The sequence below is a fragment of the Leucoraja erinacea genome, chromosome 29 (assembly GCF_028641065.1).
Source record: "Leucoraja erinacea ecotype New England chromosome 29, Leri_hhj_1, whole genome shotgun sequence".
In the NCBI taxonomy this organism is placed as follows: Eukaryota; Metazoa; Chordata; class Chondrichthyes; order Rajiformes; family Rajidae; genus Leucoraja; species Leucoraja erinaceus.
Genome location: NC_073405.1, coordinates 4,920,712 through 4,946,232, shown reverse-complemented (window position 1 = coordinate 4,946,232; position 25,521 = coordinate 4,920,712). Strand labels below are relative to the sequence as shown.

The 25,521-nt window shown below is 51.5% G+C and overlaps 2 protein-coding genes across 2 annotated transcripts in view; both read right to left on the bottom strand.

The window, feature by feature from the left end:
* The window catches only part of LOC129711044 (unconventional myosin-IXb-like), a 124,091-nt gene extending 117,563 nt beyond the window's left edge, over window positions 1-6,528 (bottom strand). Inside the window, 1 exon segment of the mRNA XM_055658394.1 lies at window positions 6,354-6,528. The gene's annotated coding sequence lies outside the window, so the exon portion shown is untranslated.
* A 2,776-nt stretch (window positions 6,529-9,304) lies between these two features.
* The window catches only part of cpamd8 (C3 and PZP like alpha-2-macroglobulin domain containing 8), a 116,402-nt gene continuing 100,185 nt past the window's right edge, over window positions 9,305-25,521 (bottom strand). Inside the window, 4 exon segments of the mRNA XM_055658393.1 lie at window positions 9,305-10,340; window positions 11,180-11,361; window positions 20,936-21,007; window positions 22,013-22,228. Of these exon segments, the coding sequence (XP_055514368.1) occupies window positions 11,183-11,361; window positions 20,936-21,007; window positions 22,013-22,228 (467 nt within the window). The 3' untranslated portion in view covers window positions 9,305-10,340; window positions 11,180-11,182.

Genomic DNA, 25,521 nt, shown 5'->3' with positions numbered 1-25,521 from the left:
TCAAGGGGAGGTCATTTAAGACTGAGGTGAGAAAAAACTTTTTTTCACCCAGAGAGTTGGGAATTTGTAGAATTCCCTGCCACAGAGGGCAGTGGAGGCCAAATCACTGGATGGATTGAAGACAGAGTTAGATAGAGCTCTAGGGGCTGGAGGAGTCAGGGGATATGGGGAGAAGGCCGGCACGGGTTATTGATTGGGGACGATCAGCCATGATCACAATGAATGGCGGTGCAGGCTCAAAGGGGCCGAATGGCCTCCTCCTGCACCTATTTTCTATGTTTCTATGTCTCAACCCAAAACGTCTCCAATTCCTTCTCTCCAGAGATGCTGCCTGACTTGCCGACTTGTGTCTATCCTGCAGCTGTGTACTCTCCACACGGGCACTGTTCAATGTTGTACTCTTTACATGACTGCATTCAGTCAAACTGAAAAGGAATTGGACTTTGCGATCTGCGAGTGGAAAACCGGCCAACATGTACAACCAGAGTTATTTTCCATGAGGAGAGGGGAGGGAATGCCGGAGGCTGGGAGCTGGGCCTTCACTGGGGGTGGTCTCGGCAAACGCTCCCCCAGTAACGTGGACAAGCTGGAGAGGATAGGGTGGGTGTTCCTCTTGGAGGCTGTTAAAAGGAGTGCGAAAGGGATTGGAATAGCGTTTGGCAGAACAAGCAGGGAGAAACTGTTTGCAGTGGCATCGGCATGAACCAGCCGCCACGGATGAAAAGCTAAAGAAACAAAACTGAGAAGGAGAATCATAGAAAAATTGAAAAATTGGTGCAGGAGGAGGCCATTCGGCCCTTCTAGCCAGCACCACCATCCAATACGATCACGGCTGATCATCTTAAATCAGTACCCCATTACTGCTTTCTCCCCATATCCCCTGATTCCGTTAGCCCCAAGAGCTAAATCTAACTATCTAATACATCCAATGAATTGGCCTTCTGTGACAGAGAATTCCACAGATTCGCAACTCTCTGTGTGAAATGTTTTTTCCTCATCTCAGTCCTAAATGGCCTGCCCCTTATTCTTAAACTGCGACCCCTGGTTCGAGACTCTCCCCCCCCCCCCAACATGGAGAACATTTTCCCTGTGTTTGAAGCAGCAAGCTGGGGCCTGATAGGAGCTGACAGTACGGTGGAGGCAAGTTCAACAGGAACCAGGCGTTCGAACGGGAACCAGATTAAAATAATCCAGTCTGAAGAAGTGCCTCGACCCGAAATTCCACCTACTCCTTTTCTCCAGAGATGCTGCCTGACCCACTGAGCTTTAAGTGATTATATTCTGGGTAAATAATCAAAATGAGTTTGGGGGAAAGATTGGGACTGTTTCTTCCCCCTCCCCACCCCCCACCCCAAAGATCGACCACATGAAAAATAAGCCCACCTCCCTTCTCCCCAGCGAAAATATCTTTAGACTTTAGAGGTACAGCATGGAAACAGGCCCTTCGGCCCATCGAGTCGGTGCTGACCAGAGATCACCGTGTACACTGGGATTATTCATACACACTAGGGACATTTTACAATTTAGAGGGCAATTAACCGACAAGACTGTACGGCATCTTCATACATACAGGAGTGTGGGAGGAAACCGGAGCACCTGGAGAAAACCCACGAGGTCACGGGGAGGACGTACGTACAGACAGCACCCGTGGTCAGGATGGAACCCGGGTCTCCGGCGGTGAGGCAGCAACTCTACCGCTGCGCCACCTCTCCCGCAGAGTCCCCACCACGAGTCCTGGGGTCTCGGTCAGAATCCCAACTCCAGCCTCGATGCCAACATTGTTTCCACAGTTATACTGGCTCCACCATTCAGCTTGCTCCTCCGCCTGCAATCTAGCCTCTGGCCTGATGCTGAGATGCCTTAATACAACTCAGTGCCCAAACTCATACATACCGTCATAAGTGATAGGAGCAGAATTAGGCCATTCGGCCCATCAAGTCAACTCCGCCATTTGATCATGGCTGATTGATCTCACCCTCCTAACCCCATTCTCCTGCCTTCTCCCCATAATCCCTGACTCCCGTACTAATCAAGAATCAGTCTATCTCTGCCTTAAAAATATCCACTGACTTGGCCTCCACAGCCGCCTGTGGCAAAGAATTCCACAGATTCACCGCCCTCTGACTATAGAAATTCCTCCTCGTCTCCTTCCTAAATGAACGTCCTTTAATTCTGAGGCTGTGACCTCTAGTCCTGGACTCGCCCACCTGTGGAAACATCCTGTCCACATCCACTCTATCCAAGCCTTTCACTATTCTGTACGTTTCAATGAGGTCCCCCCTCTCATTCTTCTAATCTCCAGCGAGTACAGGCCATTCTGTACTATGAAACGCTCATCATATACTAACCCACTCATTCCTGCGATCTTTGTTGTAAACCTCCTCTGGACCCTCTCCAGAGCCAGCACATCCTTCCTCAGATATGGTGCCCAAAATTACTCACAATGCTCCAAATGCGGCCTGACCAGATGGTGCCCGACAGCCTCAGCACGTAGAAGGGTCTCGACCCGAAACGTCACCCTCTCCTTCTCTCCAGAGATGCTGCCTGTCCCGCTGAGTTACTCCAGCGTTTTGTGTCGACCTCAGCATTACATCCCTGTCTTTGTTTTCGAACCCTCTCTCGAAATAAACACGAGCATTTCTCTCAAATCTCTCTCAATATGTTTCTATTTTCACAAGATAAAATGTCACCATATGACTTGCCTCCCTGATTGCTCACTATGTGACAAAATGCAGTTCCACACAGCTACAAAAAGATATTAGACACTAAATGCTGGAGTAACTCAGTGGGTCAGGGCAGGGCAACATCTACAGAGGGAAAGAATGAGTGACGTTTCGGATCGAGACCCTTCTTCAGGCCAACAGTTCTCCATGAAGTGACACAATGAGGTGCCCCCTAACACAACTTCCTTGTTTTTCAGCATTTAACAAAAAACATCTATTTCTATTTCTTCACCAGTCAGACGCTGAGGGGAATAGATAGGGTAGACAGTCAGAACTTTTTTTTTTTTAAGGCTGGGATCGACAGATTCTCGAATAGTACGGGTGTCAAGGGTTACGGGGAGAAGGCAGGAGAATGGGGTAGGAAGGGAAAGATAAATCGGCCGCGATTCAACGGCGGAGTAGACGCAATGGGCCGAATGGCCTCATTCTGCTCCTATGACTTGTATGATCTTATTTTAAAGACTAGAGGGCTTAGCTTTAAGGTGAGTGGGGCTAAATCTAAAGGAGGTGTGTGGGGAAGGTTACATTTTTACAGAGAGGGGCAAGTACCTGGAACTTGATGCCAAGTTAGAATAGAATAGAATTAAGAATAGTTTCTTTATTGTCATTGTAACATGAACCATGTACAACGAAATTTTAAAAATGTCAGCCAGTCAGTGCACCATTCAAACATTTCTAAAAGCTAACGATACATACAAGATAAAATATTAAAAGATAAACTACTAAAATAAATATCACGAAAATAGCACGCATAAACACCCAACCCTCCATCCTTCTGTCGATTTCACAGTGTACCACAGTCCCTTAGTATGTATCGCCCCTGCGTTCCTTGGCGGCCACATATAGCCAAGTTCATATGGCCATGTGATAGGAGCAGAATTAGGCCATTCTGCCCATCAAGTCCACTCCGCCATCCAATCATGGCTGATCTATCTCTCCTTCCCAACCCCTTTCTCCTGCCTTCTCCCCCCAAACCGGACACCCGTACTAATCAAGAATCTATCTATCTCTGCCTTAAAAGTATCCATCGGCTTGGCCTCCACAGCCGTCTGTGGCAAAGAATTCCACAGATTCACCACCCTCTGACTAAAGAAATTACTTCTCAAGCCTTTCCTAAAGGAACGTCCTTGAATTCTGTGGCTATGACCACTAGTCCTGGACTCTCCCACTAGTGGAATCAACCTCTCCACATCCACTCCATCCAGGCCTTTCATTATTCGGTATGTTTCAATGAGGTACCCCCTCATCCTTCTAAACTCCAGCGAGTACAGGCCCAGTGCCGTCAGGAACACTCATCATTAGTCAAGGCTGGTGACAGAGTTCTTGAGTCACAGGCCCAGAATCAGGCCACACGGCTAAATAATTACATTGGACAAATAATCAAAGCAGCTAGTGCCAGAAATATTCAGCAGCTTGCCACAGAGGGAGTACAGAGAAGGTTCACCAGACTGATTCCTGGGATGTCAGGACTTTCATATGAAGAAAGACTGGATAGACTTGGCATGTCCTCGCTAGAATTTAGAAGATTGAGGGGGGATCTTATAGAAACTTACAAAATTCTTAAGGGGTTGGACAGGCTAGATGCAGGAAGAATGTTCCCGATGTTGGGGAAGTCCAGAACGAGGGGTCACACAGTTTAAGGATAAGGGGGAAATCTTTTAGGACCGAGATGAGAAAAACATTTTTCACACAGAGAGTGGTGAATCTGTGGAATTCTCTGCCACAGAAGGTAGTTGAGGCCACAGTTCATTGGCTATATTTAAGAGGGAGTTAGATGTGGCCCTTGTGCCTAAAGGGATCAGGGGGTATGGAGAGAAGGCAGGTACAGGATACTGAGTTGGATGATCAGCCATGATCATATTGAATGGCGGTGCAGGCTCAAAGGGCTGAATGGCCTACTCCTGCACCTAATTTTTATGTTTCTAATCAGTGGCCGTGGAGGGAAAACAAAGGGGAGAGAAGGGGGGGGGGGAGGAGAAGGGGGGTAGGGGAGAGAAAGGGAGGAGGGGGAGGGGGGGGAGGGGAGAGAAGGGGGGAGGGGAGGAGAGAAGGGGGGGGGAGGGGAGAGGAGGGGGGGGGGGGGAGGGGGGGGAGAGAGGGGGGGGGGGAAGGGGGGGGGAGGGGAGAGAAGGGGGGGAGAGGGGGAGAGAAGGGGGGGAGAGGGGAGGAGAGAGAGAAGGGGGAGGGGGAGAGAGGGGGGGGGGGGAGAGAAGGGGGGGAGGGGGAGAGAAAGGGGGGAGGGGAGAGAGAAGGGGGGGGAGAGGGGACGAGGGGGGGAGAGAAGGGGGGAGGAGGGAGGGGGGGAGGGGGAGAAGGGGGGGAGGGAGAGGAGGGGGGGGGGAGGGGAGAGAAGGGGGGGGGGGGGAGGGGAGAAGGGGGGGGAGAAGGGGGGGGGGGGGGGGGGGGAGGAGGGGAGGGAGGGGGGGGGGGGGGGGGGGGGGGGGGGGAGAGAGAAAGGGGGGGGGGAGGGGAGGGGGGGGGGGGGGGGGGGGGGGGGGGGGGGGGGGGGGGGGGAGGGGGGGGGGGGGGGGGGAGGGGGGGGGGGGGGGGAGGGGAGAGGGGGGGGGGGGGGAGGGGGAGAGAAGGGGGGGGAGGGGGAGAGAAGGGGGGGAGGGGGGGGGAGAGGAGAGGAGAGGGGGGGGGGGGAGAGGGGGGGGGGGAGGGGGGGGGGGGGCGGGAGGGAGGGGGGGAGAGGGGGGGGGGGGGGAGAGGGGGGGAGGGGGAGAGGGAAGGGAGGGGGGGGTGAGAGGGATGGAGGGAGAGGGGGGGGGGGGGGGGGAGAGAAGGGGGGGGGGGAGGAGAGAGGGGGGGGGGGGGGAGGGAATAGGGGGGGGGAGGAGGGGGGGTGGGGAAGGGGGGTGGGGGATTAAGGAGGGAGGAGGGGGGTGGTGGGGGGGGGTAGATTGGTGTAAATGCGTGGTGGGTAACGGGGTGGGGAGGGGATGGGAGGGGGTGGGGGGGGGGGGGGGCAAAGAGTGGGGGACTATCGCGGGTGTGGAAGTGAGTAGATAATTGTCCTTCTGAGAAACAGGAAACTCCAAAGAATCTTCAACAACACTTTTCAATTTTTCCAACTGGATTTGCGCTCGTTCACGAATTATTTTTAGCGGGGGAGGGGGAGGGAAATGTCCCGAATTGTTCCGGGGAATAAATCTTACACGATGTACACCCCCTCCCTCCCCGTGTAGACACACTCACTACCCCCAGGGGTTGAAAAGTCCAAAACTCGATCGGTTTTTCCTGCTCCCGAAGGCGCCGTTTATTCGGAGGCGGCAGCCCCGCTCCAGCCCCGGGGCCGGGTTTCCCCGCCACCCCCCTCTACAAAGGAGATGTAAAGTTCTCGGAACGATGTCGATATCTACAACGGCCTGTGTGGTCGGAAGCGGGGGAGCTGGTGAATGCCCCCCAGTCCCTTGGATCGGGCGAGGGGGCGACCGGCTCTAAGACCCCGCGGAGCCGCTGTTTGTTGCAAAGGGGGTGGAATTCGAACGCGGATACATTGTATCTGTTGCCGGAAACTTGCGGGGAAACTGGCAACAAAAGCGCAACAAACAAGAAAAATGTAACAAAAAGTAACGAGAAGTCCCCGAGGAAAGTTGCAACATTGTGGCGAGGAGCGGAATTCCTCACCGGCCCCGCTGATGCTTCGCTCCTTCCCTCCAGCTCCCGGGGAAACCGCTCCAGCACCGCCCAGCCAACGCCGCTCTCAGCCCGGTTCAGTGTCACACATGCCGCGGCACCGGGGGGGGGGGGTCTCGTTCACTCCGGGTGGTCGCGGTTCAGCCCAATCTCCCCCCACCCTCCCCGATCCAGATCCAGCCCTCAGTCTCACTCACCCGCGGCTTCCGGCTCCAGCAACTACACTCAACTCAGCGCTGACCCCTTTTCCTGTCTTGGCTCAGTGCTCGCTCTTTCTCTCTCTCTCTCTTTCTCTCTCTCCCTCTCTCTCTCTCTCTCTCTCCCTGAACTGAGAGAGAGACTCTCTCTCTCTCTCTCTCTCTCTCTCTCTCTCTCTCTCTCTCTCTCTCTCCCCTGTCTCTCCTCCCTCCCTCCCTCTCTCTCTCTCTCTCTCTCTCTCTCTCCTCCCTCTCTCTCTCTCCCTCTCTCTCTCTCCCTCTCTCCCTCCCTCTCTCTCCTCCCTCCCTCTCTCTCTCCCTCCCTCTCCCCCTCTCTCTCTCTCCCTCCCTCTATCTCTCTCTCCTCCCTCCCTCTATCTCTTTCCCTCTCTCTCCCTCTCTCTCTCCCTCTCTCCCTCTCTCCCTCTCTCCCTCCCTCCCTCTCCCTCGCCCTCGCCCTTGTCCGGAGTTATTGACAATTGTTACGATAACAGCCTCTCTCTTCCCCCATCTCTCTCTTATCCCCCTTTCCTCTTTACCCCCTCTCTTTCCTCTCCCCCCTCCTCCTCCCTCCTCTTTCGTTCCTCAAACAAGCCACGAAGCCACCACTCCGACTGGCATCTGCATCTAGTGTTTAAGAGGGAAACTGCAGATGCTGGAGAATCGAAGGTTACACAAAAAAAGCTGGAGAAACTCAGCGGGTGCAGCAGCATCTATGGAGCGAAGGAAATAGGCAACGTTTCGGGCCGAAACCCTCGGTTTCGGCCCGAAACGTTGCCTATTTCCTTCGCTCCATAGATGCTGCTGCACCCGCTGAGTTTCTCCAGCTTTTTTTGTGTAATCTGCATCTAGTGAATGCTTTGGCTCGCCGTCACATTGAGCGATGATGCCCCAAGACTTTGAGAAGTGGCCTGGGCGCTGCCTGGGTTAGAGGGTATAAGGAGAGGTTGGACAAACCTGGATTGCTTTCTATGCAGTTGGAGGTTGAAGAGAGAACTGATGGAAAAGTCACAAATAGAGAGAGAGAGAGAGAGATGGGTCGCCGGTCAGAATGTTTCATCAATTGCTGCCTACACACACACACACACACACACACACACATACACACACATACACACACACACCACAGTTAAAGAAACGCGTCTGAAATGTTGCCAGGGCTGAAGTGGGTGCCAAACATCTCACAGAACACGAGGACACAAGGGAGCGACCATTCGGCCCTTCCAGCATGCTTTCCCTCACGATCCACATGATTCCCATTGAGTTCAGTTTAGTTTGCTGTCACGTCGACCGGTGCACAGTGAAAGGCTTTTGTTGTGTGCTAACTCTTCTCAGCGGAAGGACACAATCTTGATTATAATCGAGCCATTTACAGTTTACAGACACACGAGAAGGGAATAACGTTTAGTGCAAGGTAAAGCCAGTAAAGTCTGATCAAGGATAGTCTGACGGTCACCAAAGAGGTAGATAGTATTTCAGCCTCCGCTCTCTGCTTGTGGTAGGATGATTCGGTTGCCTGATAACAGCTGGGAAGAAACTGCCCCTGGATCTGTAGGTAGACAAAAAAATGCTGGAGAAACTCAGCGGGACAGGCAGCATCTATGGAGAGAAAGGATTGGCGACGTTTCGGGTCGAGACCCTTCTTCAGTCTGACTGTTCCTTTCGCCCCATAGATGCTGCCTCACCGGCTGTTTCTCCACCATTTTATTGCGTCCACCTTCGATTTTTCCAGCATCTGCAGTTCTTTCTCAAACACTGAATCTGAAGGTGTGCGTTTTGACACTTAACACCCTAATTTGAGGAGGGACATTCTTGCTATTGAGGGAGTGCAGCGTAGGTTTACAAGGTTAATTCCCGGGATGGCGGGACTGTCATGTGCTGAGAGAATGGAGCAGCTGGGCTTGTGCACTCTGGAGTTTAGAAGGATGAGAGGGTATCTCATTGAAACATATAAGATTGTTCCCGATGTTGAGGGAGTCCAGAACCAGGGGCCACAGTTTAAGAATTAGAACGGAGACGAGGAAACACTTTTTCTCAAAGAGAGTGGTGAGTCTGTGGAATTCTCTGCCTCAGAGTGCGGTGGAGGCAGGTTCTCTGGATGCTTTCAAGAGAGAGCTAGATAGGGCTCTTAAAAATAGTGGAGTCAGGGGATATGGGGAGAAGGCAGGAACGGGGTACTGATTGTGGATGATCAGCCATGATCACATTGAATGGCGGTGCTGGCTCGAAGGGCCGAATGGCCTACTCCTGCACCTATTGTCTATTGACTCTTTGGAGTGCGGGAGAAAACCGGAGCACTCGGACCCCCCACCCCCTCCATGCAGGTCACAGGGGGAACGTACAAACTCCGTACAGACAGCGCCTGTGGTCAGGATCGAACCCTGGTCTCTGACGCTGTGCACCAGCTGTTCTACCGCTGCGCCGCCCCTCAACAGTTGGCATCGAGAAAGTGGGCGTGGGACAGATTGTGGGTGAGCTATGATGTGGTGATTAGTACCAGTGCAGGGGTAACGGGGAGAAGGCAGGGTTGAGAAAGAAAGGCTGATCAGCCATGATTGAAATGGCAGAGTAGACTTGATGGGCCGAACGGCCTCATCCTGCTCCTAGAACCCGCGAGCACGGTGCGAAGCGTGAATCGCGAGTCAGAATGAACGATAATCGATTTTGGAAGATTGTCACTTTTATTCTTGGAAAGTCCACATCACCGCCTGCGCTGCGCTGTGCCGGGCCGCGCTACGCCACGCCTCGCCACGCCTCGCCGCGCCCCCTCCGCTGCCATCAAACCCCTCGGCCCTCACACGCACGACTCAGCCCGCGGCACCGCCGTGCGTTCCCCTCCCCCACCACCGCCCCATTCTGAGGTAGCGCCCAGTAACCCAAACAGTGAGATGGGATGGAGCCTCCAGTCGTGATTCGCACGGGGGTCGGGGGGCAACTGGGAGAGAGGGCAGGAGGACGGGGTCGGGAGGGAAAGATGGATCATCCGTGATTGAATGGCGGAGTAGATGGGCCGAATGGCCTGATGCTGCTCCTATAACCTATTAGGGAGTGAAGATGAGGGGGTGGGGTAGGCTCTGGGGACTGTAAATGAGGGGAAGGGGGTGGTGGGTTGGTCAACAGTCTGACCTCTTCATACCTGGACATGACCTCTGAATGATTCCATGGGATACAGGAGTGGGCAGACCCAAACAAGCTGGAGTAACTCAGCGGGTCAGGAAGCATCTCTTGGAGAGAAGGAAGGGGGTGACGTTTCGGGTCGAGACCCTTCTTCAGTCCCTTTTCCGAGGGTCGGGGGGGTTGAAGGTTGTTGGGAAGAAGTGAGGAGGTGAGACTGGAGAGAAAGGGAAGGGAGAACTCATTCTAGCCCCTTCCCCCTTCCCCTCTCCACTGAAGGCCTCAAACCTCCTCTGCCCGAGGAGGGAGAGAGAGAGAAATCGTAAATAATTAAAAAAAACTTAAATAAGGAGAGTTGGGAATTTGACTGACCGAGCTCTATAAGGGAGAACTCGCCACAGAAGAAGATTCAACTAAAAACACAAATATAAATATCACAGAAGTGAAGATCGGAACACATAATTACAAAATATATATACCAGGTTCCACTAACGTGCCGTGGTGGTTATAAGACAATACTAAAGGGTAGATATATCTAGTCTATGTAATAGTTGGATGTGGATATATTGTGCTGTCGACAGCAGCAGTGCTTGGTCTTTGGAACGTAGAAACACACACATGTTCATGCTCTCTCACTCGTCCTCCTCCCGTGGCTGGGATCCATATTCTGGTGGGGAGGAAACAGAATGTCGTTTATCAGCTTATAGACAATAGACAATAGGTGCAGGAGTAGGCCATTCGGCCCTTCCAGCCAGCACCGCCATTCAATGTGATCATGGCTGATCACCCCCAATCTGTACCCCGTTCCTGCCTTCTCCCCCATATCCCCGGACTCTGCTATTTTTAAGAGATTCAGATTCAGATTCAGGAAACTTTATTGTCTGTCGTAACAGAAAACCTTCTTTGACGTGGCTCAACATACAGACAGGACAATGTACTGATAAGCAGTCATCCAACACAGATTTCTGCGAGCACACGCAGTGTGTATCGATCTTAAAAGCAAATATAAAGATTAAAAACTGTAAAAATAGACAAGATAAGATAAGATAGCCCTATCTAGCTCTCTCTTGAAAATATCCAGAGAACCTGCCTCCACCGCCCTCTGAGGCAGAGAATTCCACAGACTCACCTCTCTCTGTGTGAAAAGGTGTTTCCTCGTCTCCGTTCTAAATGGCTTACCCCGTATTCTTAAACTGTGTGGCCCCTGGTTCTGGACTCCCCCAACATCGGGAACATGTTTCCTGCCTCTGGCGTGTCCAAACCCTTAACAATCCTTGTTTAAGAGGGAACTGCAGATGCTGGAGAATCGAAGGTTACACAAAAAAAAGCTGGAGAAACTCAGCGGGTTTCGGCCCGAAACGTTGCCTATCTCCTTCGCTCCATAGATGCTGCTGCACCCGCTGAGTTTCTCCAGCTTTTTTTTGTGTAACCTTAACAATCCTTGATGGGCTGAATGGCCTCATTCTGCTTCTATCACCCCACACGCGTCTGTTTGCCGGTGGTTACCATTCACTCTTCCACTGGCGCCCTCGTCTGTTCTCCCTCCGCTCCCCGGCTCGTTCTCTCCATCTGATCGTCGTTCATCTCGAATGTGTCGTCTACCGCGGTCTCAAACATCTCTGGGTCGTACTCGTAGCTCGTTCCGTAGGAGTAGTAGGAGAGCTCTGCTTGGGCCGCTGTGACGTCGTCTGTGACAGGGATGGGGTGGGATTAGAGGGGGGGGGAGGGGGGGAGGAGAAGCACGATGGAGAGAGGAGGAGGAGGAGAGAGGAAAAGGAAGGAGAAATAAAGATGATGAGCGGCAGAGATCGAGGGAGAGGGACAGAAATGGATTGGGGAGGTGCAGAGTGAGGAAGGTAGACGGGGAGAGGGTGTTTGAGACGGGATACGAACATCACAGAGACCAAGGGGAGAAAGATGGAACAGGAGAACCAGGAGGAAGAGAGAAAGGGAGTGATGGAACAATAGTAGAAGATTATGTTGGAGGTTTCGAAGAGGTCAACACAATAGATTATTAATAATGTGACTAACTTATTTAAGAAAAAACAAAACATATTCAGTGTGGAAACAGGCCCTTCGGCCCACCGAGTCTGTGCCAACCAGCGATCGCAGGTAAACTGCTATCCTGCACTCTGCAGCAGCCAATTTGCTAACATGTCATTCATTTGACCCATGTATTTGTCCTAGCTTATTGCGGCTTCTGACAAACCTGGACGTCTTTGGAATGTGGGAAGAAACCAGAGCACCCGAAGAAAACCCACGTGGTCATAGGGAGAACGTGCAAACTCTGTACAGACAGCACCCGTAGTCGGGATCGAACCCGTGTGTCTGGCGCTGTGAGGCAGCGACTGTACCACTGTGTCACCGTACTGCACACCTTTTATTTATTCATTGCAAAAGGATTTGAGTCTAGGAGCAGGGAGGTTCTACTGCAGTTGTACAGGGTCTTGGTGAGACCACACCTGGAGTATTGCGTACAGTTTTGGTCTCCTGATCTGAGGAAAGACATTCTTGCCATAGAGGGAGTACAGAGAAGGTTCGCCAGACTGATTCCTGGGATGTCAGGACTTTCATATGAAGAAAGACTGGATAGACTCGCCTTGTACTCGCTAGAATTTAGAAGATTGAGGGGGGATCTTATAGAAACTTACAAAATTCTTAAGGGGTTGGACAGGCTAGATGCAGGAAGATTGTTTCCGATGTTGGGGAAGTCCAGAACAAGGGGTCACAGTTTAGGGATAAGGGGGAAATCTTTTAGGACCGAGATGAGAAAAACATTTTTCACACAGAGAATGGCGAATCTGTGGAATTCTCTGCCACAGAAGGTAGTTGAGGCCACAGTTCGTTGGCTATATTTAAGAGGGAGTTAGATGTGGCCCTTGTGGCTAAAGGGATCAGGGGGTATGGAGAGAAGGCAGGTACAGGATACTGAGTTGGATGATCAGCCATGATCATATTGAATGGCGGTGCAGGCTCGAAGGGCCGAATGGCCTCTACACCTGTACCTATTTTCTATGTTTCTATGTTTTCTAAACACATTTTGTTCAATATATTTAGTGCTTTCATTTTTAGTTTAGTTCAACTGCACTTTCTTTTTGTTTTTTTTTAAATGGAGTGTTTGCCATTTTGATTTATTTTTGGTTCCAAAATTGTTGTTGAAGAAATGCACCAACTACTCGTCTGCATAGAGTACAGATCATTTGAAATTGATCGTGATAATTACAGACTATTTATTTAATTATTGTTTTTGACAAGTTTCCTTTCACATAACCACGGGCACTTTCTGTATCCCATTCCCACACCACCCCCTCTGCCCTGGGCCTCCTCGATTGCCAGTGTGAGACCACTCGCAAACAGGGGGAGCAGCACCTTATTTTCCACTTGGGTAGCTTACAACGCCGCAGTGTGAACACTGTCGGACACAAACTCTCGATTGTTTGGTATAAACCAGCATATGCAGTTTGGACTATCGACATACAGCGCAGAAAAAAGGCCTTACAGTCCGCGCCAACCAGCATGTTTTTCTTGGATAGGGGGACTTTATATCGGCGGCCTGATGGCAGAAGTTGGAAAGACCTGTGCAGGGGGTGGGTGGGATACTGTGTAATGAGGTTGGCTTTCCTTTTAACTGCCTGGGTGTGGAGTACTGATAATTGATTTTGAGTTTTGCCAGTTATTTTGCTTGCCTGATTGATGATCCGGGAAAGCTTTGATTTGTCTTTGACAGAGGTGAGGGTGAACCAGGATGTGATGTTAAAGGTGAGTACAGATTCTATAAGTGATTTATAGACAGCTGTTAAAATGTCCTGTCTGACATCAAAGCTCCTGAGTTTCCTCAGCAGGAACAGGCGTTGCTGTGCCTTCTTGTACACAGAGTCTGTGTGCTGGGAGAAGGACAGGCGGGTGTCAATCTCTGTGCCCAGGTGTCTAAATCCTACACACTAGGGGCCAAAGCTAGTTAACGTACAAACCTGTACATCATTGGAATGTGGGGGGGAAACCTGAGCCCCTAGAGAAAAGCCACACGGTCCCAGGGAGAGCGCACAAACTCCATACTGGCAACACCCGTAGTCAGGATCGAACCCGGGTCTCTGGCGCTGTAAGGCCGCCACAATGGACAGCAACATAGAAATAGATACAGGAGTACGCCAGACAGCTCCACTATTGCACAAGATCAAGGCTGATCTTCCTCACCGCACACAATCTTCACAGCTAGATCCCTTGAAATCCTATCGTCTAAACACTCCCTTTAGAATCCAATCAGTGACTGAAACTTCACCGTCCTCTGGGGAAGATAATTCCAAAGGTTCACCACCCTTTGAGTGAGTACATTTCTCCTCATTCAACCTCGAGGACCAGCAACTATTTAGGGATTGTGTTCCTCTAGTTCCAGCCTCCACATTGGCAAACCTGCGAAGAATTCTGAATAGTTCAATGTTTATTTCACTGCATGAAACAGGCCCTTCGGCCCATCGAGCCCACGCCGACCAACGATCACCTCACCTTGTACACAAACACTAGGTGTGGGCAACGAGATCTTTCACATGAGGGACTCACCATTCCCTGAACCTGTTTGGGGTATTTTCACTGCACTCCCTCTACAGTCCCTCTACAGTCACAGAGTGATACAGCGTGGAAACAGGCCCTTCGGCCCAACTTGCCCATACCAGCCAACATGTCCCAGCTACACTTAGTCCCACCTGCCCGCGTTTGGTCCATATCCCACCATACCTGTCCTATCCATGCACCGTGTCGAATTGTTTCTTAAATGTTGGGATAGTCCCAGCCTCAACTACCTCCTCTGGCAGCTTGTTCCATACACCCACCGCCCTTTGTGTGAGGATGTGATTAAGTTGGGTAGCTCCTTATTAACCAGCACAGACTCAATGAGATGAATGTGCCATAACTTTACCATGTCTCATCACACCACTAAACATAGAATCATTCCAGCACAGAAACAGGCCCTTCGGCCCGTTTCACCCATGTCAACCAAGATGCCCCAAACTAGCCAGTCCCATTTGTCTGTGTTCAGTTTAGTTTAGAGATACAGCACGGAAGGCGACCCTTCGGCCCACTGAGTCCAGCCAATTGGCTTCTGTAAATTGTCCCCAGCGTGTAGGATTTACAGAAGCCATTTGACTCACAAGCCTGCACGTCTTTGGGAAGTGGGAAGAAAGCGGAGCACCAGGGAAATCCCACACAGTGACAGGAGAGGGTGCAAACTCTGTTCAGACAGCACCCGGGGACAGGATCGAACCAGAGTCTCTGGAGCTGCTCCATCACGCTGCCCCATAGTGATAGTTAATACTGAGAATACATCAGTAAAAACATTATCTCAGTGACTCAGCGGGACAGGACGGGACGGGACGGGACGGGCAGCAGCATCTCTGGAGGGAAGGAATGGGTGACGTTTCGGGTCGAGACCCTTCTTTGTCTGAAGAAGGATTTCGACCCGAAATATCGCCCATTCCTTCTCTCAAGAGATGCTGCTGCCTGTCATAGAAAATAGATACATAGATATAGATACATGGAAAATAGGTGCAGGAGTAGGCCATTCGGCCCTTCGAGCCTGCACCGCCATTCAATCTGATCATCCAACTCAGTATCCTGTACCTGCCTTCTCTCCATACCCCCTGATCCCTTTAGCCACAAGGGCCACATCTAACTCCCTCTTAAATATAGCCAATGAACTGTGGCCTCAACTACCCTCTGTGGCAGAGAGTTCCAGAGATTCACCACTCTGTGTGAAAAATGTTTTTCTCATCTCGGTCCTAAAAGATTTCCCCCTTATCCTTAAACTGTGACCCCTTGTCCTGGACTTCCCCAACATCGGGAACAATCTTCCTGCATCTAGCCTGTCCAACCCCTTAAGAATTTTGTAAGTTTCTATAAGATCCCCCCTCAATCTCCTAAATTCTAGCGAGTACAAGCCGAGTCTATCCAGTCTTTCTTCATATGAAAGTCCTGACATCCCAGGAATCAGTCTGGTGAACCTTCTCTGTACTCCCTCTATGGCAAGAATGTCTTTCCTCAGATTAGGAGACCAAAACTGTAGGCCATTCGGCCCTTCGAGCCAGCACCGCCATTCATTGTGGTCCCACTGCCTGTCCAGCTTTTTGTGTCTATCTTCGTTTTAAACCAGCCTGTGCTGTTCCTTCCCACTGTGTTTTGCATCAACAGGTTGGGTTGTTGTGTAGCTGCAGTGTGTGGCTCTGACCACCAGGTGGTGACAGCGCTCCAGGTTGGGGAGGATTTTCCTTCCATAGTTTCAGTGGAAAGTTGGTGAGGGGACAGAATGGGAATGGGAATGGGAATGGGAATGCCAGCCTCGTGGAGCTCTGAGCAAATAACACATCCGTCTACATCCGAGACTCCCCCGTACAAAATGCACTTTATTTTCTGAACTCTCTGTCTCGCTCATTAGTGCAAACATTTTCAAACGCATCGATATAAATCTCAAGCAGGGGATGTTTTAAAACAAGGAGCTGGTATTCCGATGGCCCCAAATCAATGATGCAGCCTGTGCCAAGGTGGTTAATTGCGCATTGGGCATCACTGCTCCTCAGGGCGGCACAGCGGTAGGGTTCAATCCTGACTGCGGGTGCTGTCTGTACGGAGTTTGCACGTTCTCCCCGGGCCTGTGTGGGTTATCTCCGGGTGCTCCGGTTTCCTCCCACACTCCAAAGACGTGCAGGTTTGTAGGTTAATGTGCTTCTGTAAATTGTCCCTGGTGTGTAGGGTAGAACTAGTGTGTAGGAAGGAACTGCAGATGCTGGTTTACACCGAAGATAAGACACAAAATGCTGGAGTAACTCAGCGGGACAGGCAGCATCTCTGGATAGAAGGAGTGGGTGACGTTTCGGGTCGAGTCGACCCATTCCTCTCTATGCAGAGATCCTTGTATACGTTGATCGCTGGTCGGCACGGACTCAGTGGGCCGAAGGGCCTGTTTCCGCCTTGTATCTCTAAAACGTCCCTGGGCTAGGGTAAAAAGGAACATTGGCCATAAGACCCACAGGTGGAGGAGGCCATTCAGCCCATCATATCTGCTGCTTGATTCTATCAGATTGCAGCTGATCGGGAACCCATTCTCCGCCTTTGTTCCAGATCTTTCGATCAAACCTCCAGTTTATCTCAGGCCAGAAGCTCCCTTCTCATAGAAAGTTCCAGATTTCCACCCCTCTGAAGATGTGCTTCCTGATTTCACTCTTGAAAAAAAATAAAGACCTGGCTCTGACTTTAGGGTGAATGGGGGAAGTTTAATTTGTGCATCTCATCGATTAGATCACCCATCCAAACGTCTAAGTGGAGAGTGTCAGGCAACTTGGTCTTGCAATTTAAATCGCTCATCCCCAGGATATTCTGCCCAATCTGGCACCCCTCCCTCCCCATCCCACAACACTTCCCCGAGTCAGAGGCTCACAGACCCTCCGGGAGGTGGGGGCGGGAAGTGTTTGCACAGCTCCACTCCATTGAGGACGAACCTCCCCAGTCTAGATTCCCTTCTAGTCCTGGTCAAAGCCCATCACTTAGTCATAGAGTCATGGAGCTGGAAACAGGCCCTTCGGCCCAACTTGTCCACACCGGCCAACATGTCCCATCTACACCTGTCCCACCTGCCTGTGTTTGGCCCACATCACTCTAAACCTGTCCTATCCATGTACAATGTTTCTTAAACATTGTGATAATACCTGCCTCGACCACCTCATCGTTCCATGCACTCGCCACCCTTTGCATGAAAATGTTACCCCTCAGTTTCCTTTTTAATTTCACCCCCCCCCCCCCTCAACTTAAACGTATGTCCTCTGGTTCTCGATTCTCCTACTCTGGACAAGAGACTCTGTGCGTTTACCCGATCTATTCCTCTCATGATTTTGTTCATCGTTATTGAAAACATTAGCGACGCAGTGGCGCTGGTTTCCAATGGTGACGGAAGGAGCACACATCTCTGTCCTCCAGTTCCTGCGGACCTCCGCCGCTGGAAGTACAGGATTCTGTGTGTGTGTGTGCTTCATCATCATTCCTTACAATGCTAGGTACGACAGTGATCGCAACATCTTCTGAAGTGTGGATGGCCGTTGGCTCGCTAGAAGCTCATCTGCCCTTTGACAGGGTCTTGTTTTTGTTCCATAGCCCCCTCCTCACCTTGCAAACCAGGTGGGGGAGACTGTTTAGTCGCCGACTATCCGACCATGGAGCAGATAGCACGGGATTACATGGTACCCGTGGTGGTGGGAACTCGACAAGGTGATTTTGTGCACCTCTATAAGATCACCTCTCACCATCCTGTGCTCCAAAGAGTAAAGTCCTAGCCTGCTCAACCCCTCGCTGTAGTTCAGGCCCTCGAGTCTAGCAGTGGCTTTGCTTCCTATTTAATACAGGCCCACTTGCTGACAGTGACCCCTCGTAAATCTCTTTGGAGACACAAAAGATCGCAGATGCTCCCAGCAGCTCAGCACTCTCCACCATGCTGGGACCCAAACAGCCCTTCCCGCTGAGGCAGAGATTCACGCCGGGCGGCACGGTGGCGCAGTGGTAGAGTTGCTCCCCTGCTGCCCCAGGGAGCCGGGTTCGATCCTGACGACGGGCGCTGTCCGGGCGTTCTCCCCGTGACCCGAGTGGGTTTCCCCCCCGGATGCTCCGGGTTCCCCCCACACTCCAAAAGACGGGCAGGTCTGTAGGTTAATGGGCTTCTGGAAATTATCCCTGGTGTGTGTGGGGTGTTATTCGTGTGCGGGGATCGCGCTAGTCGGTGCGTTGTTCCTGCGCTCTAGCTCGAAACTAAACTGAATTAAATAAACACTTGATTCCAGAGCTGGGCTCACATATTTACCGCATGATCAAAGGAACTTGGAGAATGCCTTTGCCTGCATGTGCCAATCTGCAAAGCTCTTATTAAACTTCAGAGTTTTGACTCTTGGGCTGAGTCTGATTTTTAGCTGCGGTGTAATCAGCCACAAATTAAAACACATGAAGAGGGACGAAGCTGTATATTAGCAATCACTTCCTTTTCACCTGCCCAAAACTAAACTCCCCAGCATCGTTAAATTGGCAGGGGTGTGTTGAAAGAATGTCTGTGTCTGACATGTGTGGGTGGAGGTGGATTAGGCAGAGAGGGAGGAAGGAGGCAGAGAATAGACAAGGCTGCTGCAGGCTGCACCACCCAGGCACGGAGTCATGGCCTTCAGCTCGTGTACGCAGTGTGATCCGGGCCGCGCGAGCACAGCTGGATCTGGAAACTGGTGCGCACACAGCTGTATCTGGGGTGCATGCACAGCTGTATCTGGGGTGCGGGCAGAGCTGTATCTGGGGTGCAGGCACAGCTGTATCTGGGTGCATGCACAGCTGTATCTGGGTTGCATGCACAGCTGTATCTGGGGTGCATGCACAGCTGTATCTGGGGTGCATGCACAGCTGTATCTGGGGAGCATGCACAGCTGTATCTGGGGTGTATGCACAGCTGTATCTGGGGAGCATGCACAGCTGTATCTGTGCACAGGTATCTGAGGCGCATGCACAGCTGTATCTGGGGTGCATGCACAGCTGGATACGGGGCGCGCACACAGCTGTATCTGGAGCCCAGCTGGAAATGGACCTTCCCCACATGCAGCTGGATTTGGGCCGCGTGCCCGCACAGCTGGATCTTGACCCCCCCCCCCCCTCCCCTACTAGACCTCCTCCACTGTCAGGGTGAGGCCCAACACAAATTGGAGGAACCGCACCTCATATTGGGCAGCTTACACCCCAGCAGTATGGACGTCGACGTCCCGAACCTCAAGGAACCCTTTCATCCCCCCTCTCTCTCTCTCTCTCTCCATCACTCCCCCACCCTAGTCATGGTACCAGTTTCACTGTTTGTATCCACCGGTTATCACCTTCTCCACAGCCAACAATGGACCATTGTGGGCTCCACCTTTCCTTGATCATCGTTTCAAATACCTTTCATTCATTTGTTCTTTGCACCTCTTCACCCCTCCAGTTTCCGTCCCCCACGGCTCTCAGTCTGACGGAGGGTCCTGAGCTGAAACGTCGCCTATCCCTTCTCTCCAGAGACGCTGCCTGAACCGCTGAGTAACTCCAGCACTTTGTGCCTAGCTTCGTTGCTCCGTGGTGCCGCCTGCTGGCGGGTGCCGGGACCTGCTCCCATTACAGACAGCGTGCGCTAGGTAGCCAGCTAGTGCCAGCCCTTTAACATGAGCCCTGTTTCCCAGTCTCTCGCCACGGCCCTCCCTGCACGTACACCTCCTATCTATTCATTTCTTGTTCTGGTAAAGTTCACTAAACCTCCCCACCAGGCTCCAGCTCACAACAACTAGGAAATCTTTTCTCCTTCCCCCCCACCCTGTGTGTCTCCCATGGATTTCCTTCAATGCATCCCACAGTCACTGCCCCTCCAGCCAGTGTGAACCATTTACCCTCAGGGCTCCACTGTAAACCTTCAGATTCGGAATAGCTCTATTAAATCTCCCGTCTCCCCTGTGAGGAGAATATTCAGCCTGCTTTGTGCATTCCAAGATTTGGGAGCTGTTGATGTGGTTTGTGGTTTTTCACATTGTCTGCAAGGAAACTTATCCCCAAGTCTCGATTGAGGATGTTGGAGCCGATCCCACCAAGAGCCCAGGGATCAGCCGGCCCGATGGAGCAAAACACAAAGTGCCGGAGGAACTCAGCGGGTCAGGCAGCATCTGTGGAGGGAATGGACAGGCCATGTTTTGGCTCGGGACCCGTCTTCAGACAACTGCATTGTCCCTTGTGTCCAAGATTCCGGCATCTGCAGTTCCTTGCCCAGCCCATTCCCATCTGGGTTGACATGGTGTCGCAGCGGGTAGAGCTGCTGCCTCACAGCGCCGCAGACCCAGCTCCAATCCTGACTACAGGTGCTATCTGTACGGAGTTTGCACGTTCTCCCTGTGACCGCGTGGGTTTTCTCCGGGTGCTCCAGTTTCCTCCCACATTCCAAAGATGTGCAGGTTTATAGGGTAAATGGCTTCGGTAAGAAATGTAAATGGTTCCTAGTGTGTAGGGTTGTGTTAGTGTATGGGGATTGTTGGTCGGCATGGACTCGGTGGGCCGAAGGGCCTGTGTCCACGCTGTATCTCTAAACTAAACTAAATATAGAAACATAGAAATTAGGTGCAGGAGTAGGCCATTCGGCCTTTCGAGCCTGCACAGACTTTAGTTGCCTGCCTCACTGAGTTACTCCAGCACTTTGTCTTTTCCTCAAACATCCAGCATCTGCAGCTCCTTGTGTCTCCGGCCTACCTGACTGGTTGTGTTCCATCTGGCCTGGCCCCACCGGTGACGTCACTGGCTCTATCTCTTCAGCGGCTGCTCCTGCTCCAGAGAGAAGGCAGAATCAGTGACCAGAACTCACCCCGCTACAGTCACAGAATGATACAGCTTGGAAACAGGCCCTTCAGCCCATCCTGCCCACGCCGCCCAACATGTCCCATCTACCCTAGTCCCACCTGCCTGCATCTGGCCCGTATCCCTCTAAACCTGTCCTATCCTTGTACCTGCCTCAATGTTTCTTGAATGTTGCGGTCATCCCTGCCATAAGGGCCTGTCCCACGGTACGAGTTCATTCAAGAGCTCTCCCGAGTTTAAAAAAAAATCAAACTCGTGGTAAGCACGTAGAATGTACGTAGCGGGTACGTCGGAGCTCGGGGATGTCTCTTAGCGGCTCGTAACGCTAACGGCAGGTACTCGGGAAACACGGTAAGCTCAGGAAGACTCATGAAGATTTTTCAACATGTTGAAAAATGTCCACGAGAGCCCCGAGTACCTACGAGCGGCCATTACCGTAATTCTCCGAGTTCGAATCAGGGGAAACTCAGGAGAACTCTTGAATTAGCTCGTAGTGGGACAGGCCCTTTAACTACCTCCCCCGGCAGCTTGTTCCATACACCCACCACCCTTTGTGCGAAAAAATGTCACCCCTCAGATTCCTATTAAATCTTTTCCCCTTCACCTTGAACCGATGTCCTCTGGTCCTCGATTCCTCCTACTCTGGGCAAGAGATTCTGTGCATCTATCCGATCTATTCCTCTCATGGTGTCAAAAGTTATGGAGAGAAGGCAGGAGAATGGGGTTGAGAAGGAAGATAGATCCGCCATGATTGAATGGCGGTGTAGACTTGATGGGGCGAATGGCCTAATTCTGCTCCTATCCCTATGGCAGGCATCCACCCCATCTTATGTGCCCTGAATGGTCTGGGCCCAGCGTTGTAGAAGGGGAGGAAGCAGCTTTGTCTGACGGTCACCTTTGCCCCTTGTGCTTTGGGCCAAGGTGAGTCGATGCAGTCACTATCTAGTGGTGCTGGCGTAGCGGGGATCTCACCTGTAGGACACTGTGACGTGTGGACCTGGTCGATGCGAGTGTTGTTGCGACAGGCCGCCACCTCCATCTGGCACTGGTTCTGGTACAGGACCCCGTCCGAGCCGCACACGGGCGTGCCGTCGAAGCCGCAGTCGCGGTAGCAGGCGCACAGCTCGTAGCGCTCTTCCTCCAGACAGTCGTACACGTTCTTGCAGGTGGAGGAGGGCTGCACAAACCCTGCGGAGAGTGAAAACAACGTCTCGTAAACGTGGCCCAGCCCTTCTCCTTCTCCACTCTGGGAGGACCAGCTTTCTCAGGTGGCACAAATAGCAGCGCCGGTTACCTCACTCCGTGCCAGAGGCCCCCGGGTTCGATCCTGACCTCGGGTGCCGTCTGTCTGCGTGGAGTTTGCACGTTCTCCACGTGACTGCGTGCGTTTCCCCTGGGCGCTCCGGCTTCCATCCCACATCCTAAAGACGTGCAGGTTGGTAGGTTAATTGCCCCTAGTGTGCAGGGAGCGGATGAGAAAGTGGGATCGCATCGAAACAATGTCAATGGATGATCGATGGTTAGCATGGATCAATGGTCAGCACGGAATTGGCGGGCCGAAGGGCCTGATTCCATGCTGTGTCGCTAAACAAAACTCTTACCTCCGATCACCAGGGGGCAGCAGTACAACGACAACTCCATATTTAAGTACTGGAGAAACTCAGCGGGTGCAGCAGCATCGATGGAGCGAAGGAAATAGGCGACGTTTCGGGCTGGAACCCTTGAAGGAAATAGGCAACGTTTCGGGCCGAAACCCGGAAGGGTTTCGTCCCGAAACGTTGCCTATTTCCTTCGCTCCATAGATGCTGCCGCACCCGCTGAGTTTCTCCAGCACTTTTGTCTACCTTCGATTTTCCAGCATCTGCAGTTCCTTCTTGAACAAACTCCATATTTATATAGTTTCCTACATGCAATACATCCCAAAGTGCTTCATTGGAGCCAACAATAGCTACCCTGAAGCAAAGAGAGACACACACACACACACACACATAGAAGGTTATTTTTATGGGAGCCTTTAAACCAAGAGAGAAAGGTGGGGGAGGAATTTAGAAGATTGAGGGGGGATCTTACAGAAACTTACAAAATTCTTAAGGGGTTGGACAGGCTGGATGCTGGAAGATTGTTCCCGATGTTGGGGAAGTCCAGAACAAAGGGTCACAGTTTAAGGATAAGGGGGGAAATCTTTTAGGACCGAGATGAGAAAAACATTTTTCACACAGAGAGTGGTGAATCTCTGGAATTCTCTGCCACAGAAGGTAGTTGAGGCCACAGTTCATTGGCTATATTTAAGAGGGAGTTAGATGTGGCCCTTGTGGCTAAAGGGATCAGGGGGAATGGAGAGAAGGCAGGTACGGGATACCGAGTTGGATGATCAGCCGTGATCATATTGAATGGCGGTGCAGGCTCGGAGGGCCGAATGGCCTACTCCTGCACCTAATTTCTATTTTTCTATGAATGCTTAGGGAGGGAATTGCTAATCGTATGGTCCAGAGCCATAGGCACAGCCATCACTAGACAATTGAGGATGATCCAATGATTGGCGGAGCTGTCAGATACAGGATTAGGGGAGAGTGAGACCATGGTGGATCTGAAAACGAGGATGAGTGTTTCAACATTGCGACATTGTTTGAAGCAATGGCCAAGCAAGCACACCAACGCCTCTACATTCGAGAAAGCTCAGGAAGTTCGGGACATCCCCAACATCCCTCGCCAACGTCTACGCATTTTGTCGGGATGCATCACGGCATGGTTTGAGAACAGCTCCATCCAAGACCGCAACTAATTGCAGAGTTGTGGACGCATGCCCAGTCCATCGTGCAAACCAACCTCCCTTCCATTGACTCCATCCACACTTCACTCTGCCACGGCAAGGCCAGCAGCATCATCAAGGTCCAGTCTCGCCCTGGTCACTCCCTCTTCTTCCCCACTCCCATCAGGCAAGAAGTTTGAAAATGCACACCTCCTGATTCAGGGGCAGTTTCTTCCCGGCTGTCAGGGAGTTAGATGTGGCCCTTGTGGCTAAAGGGATCAGGGGGTATGGAGAGAAGGTTCAGGTCCAGGATACCGAGTTGGATGATCAGCCATGATCATATTGAATGGCGGTGCAGGCTCGAAGGGCCGAATGGCCTACTCCTGCACCTATTTTCTATGTTTCTATGTTCTATCAGGCGACTGAACCATCCTACCATCGACTAGAGAGCGGTCCTGACCTCCCATCTACCTCATTGGAGACCCTCGGAATATCTTTAATGGAACTTATGTTGCACTAAACGTTATTCCCTTTGTCCTGTGTCTGTACACTGTGGACGGCCTGTAATTGTGTACAGTCTTTCTGCTGACTGGATAAAATGCAACAGAAAACGCATTTCACAGTACCTCTGTACACACAATAAACCAAACTAAACGACACAGACTGGTAGATATGAAAGATGCTATAATTCAGTCTAGCGTCTTGACTAATATTACTCTTTCACTCAACACCTCCAAACTCGGGTTGCCAATTGTCAGAGGTTGCTTGCAAATTGGCTGCCTGGTTTTCTGCAGGACAACACTGGAGGGTAATTGGATCACTCACTGGCTGTAAAAGCCTCCAGGACATCGAAGGAAGTAAAAAGTGTTATAAAGATGCTAGATCATTTTAATAGAATTTGAGCCCTATTTGGGCAAACTGTTCTGTTAGGTTAACCCTGCCAACTCCAACATCCATTCCGTTGGCTGTGCTTTTCAAACCAAATCTCTGCTTGCATAGATACATAGAAAATAGGTGCAGGAGTAGGCCATTCGGCCCTTCGAGCCAGCACCGCCATTCAATATGATCACGGCTGATCATCCAACTCAGTATCCCGTACCTGCCTTCTCTCCATACCCCCTGATCCCCTTAGCCACAAGGGCCACATCTAACTCCCTCTTAAATATAGCCAATGAAGTGGCCTCAACTACCCTCTGTGGCAGAGAGTTCCAGAGATTCACGACTCTCTGTGTGAAAAAAGTTTTTCTCATCTCGGTTTTAAAGGATTTCCCCTTTATCCTTAAGCTGTGACCCCTTGTCCTGGACTTCCCTAACATCGGGAACAATCTTCCTGCTTAAGTCCAACCCCGCAGTAGTTTCTATAAGTCCCCTCTCAATCTTCGATGGTTAAACCAATGCTATCCAGTCTTTGCTTAGGACAACCTGAACGGAAATCAGTCTGGTGAACTTTGCACTCCCCCACCCAAGATTTGGAGACCAAAACTGTACGCAGTACTCCAGGTGTGGTTGACCCTGGCAGTAGGCTCCTTGCAAATCCTTTTGTAGATTTGGAAGCAGGTGGGGATTTGAGTATAGGAGACTGACAAAAACCTCCGGGAACCTCACGGAAACCTTGGGTTGGGCGCAAAGTCTCCAGAGTTTTCCGTTCCGGTTTCCTAAGTGGGACAGGGGCATCACAATATTAGTTTTAGAACAGTGATCGAAACAAAGTGTTGGAGTAACCCAGTGGGTC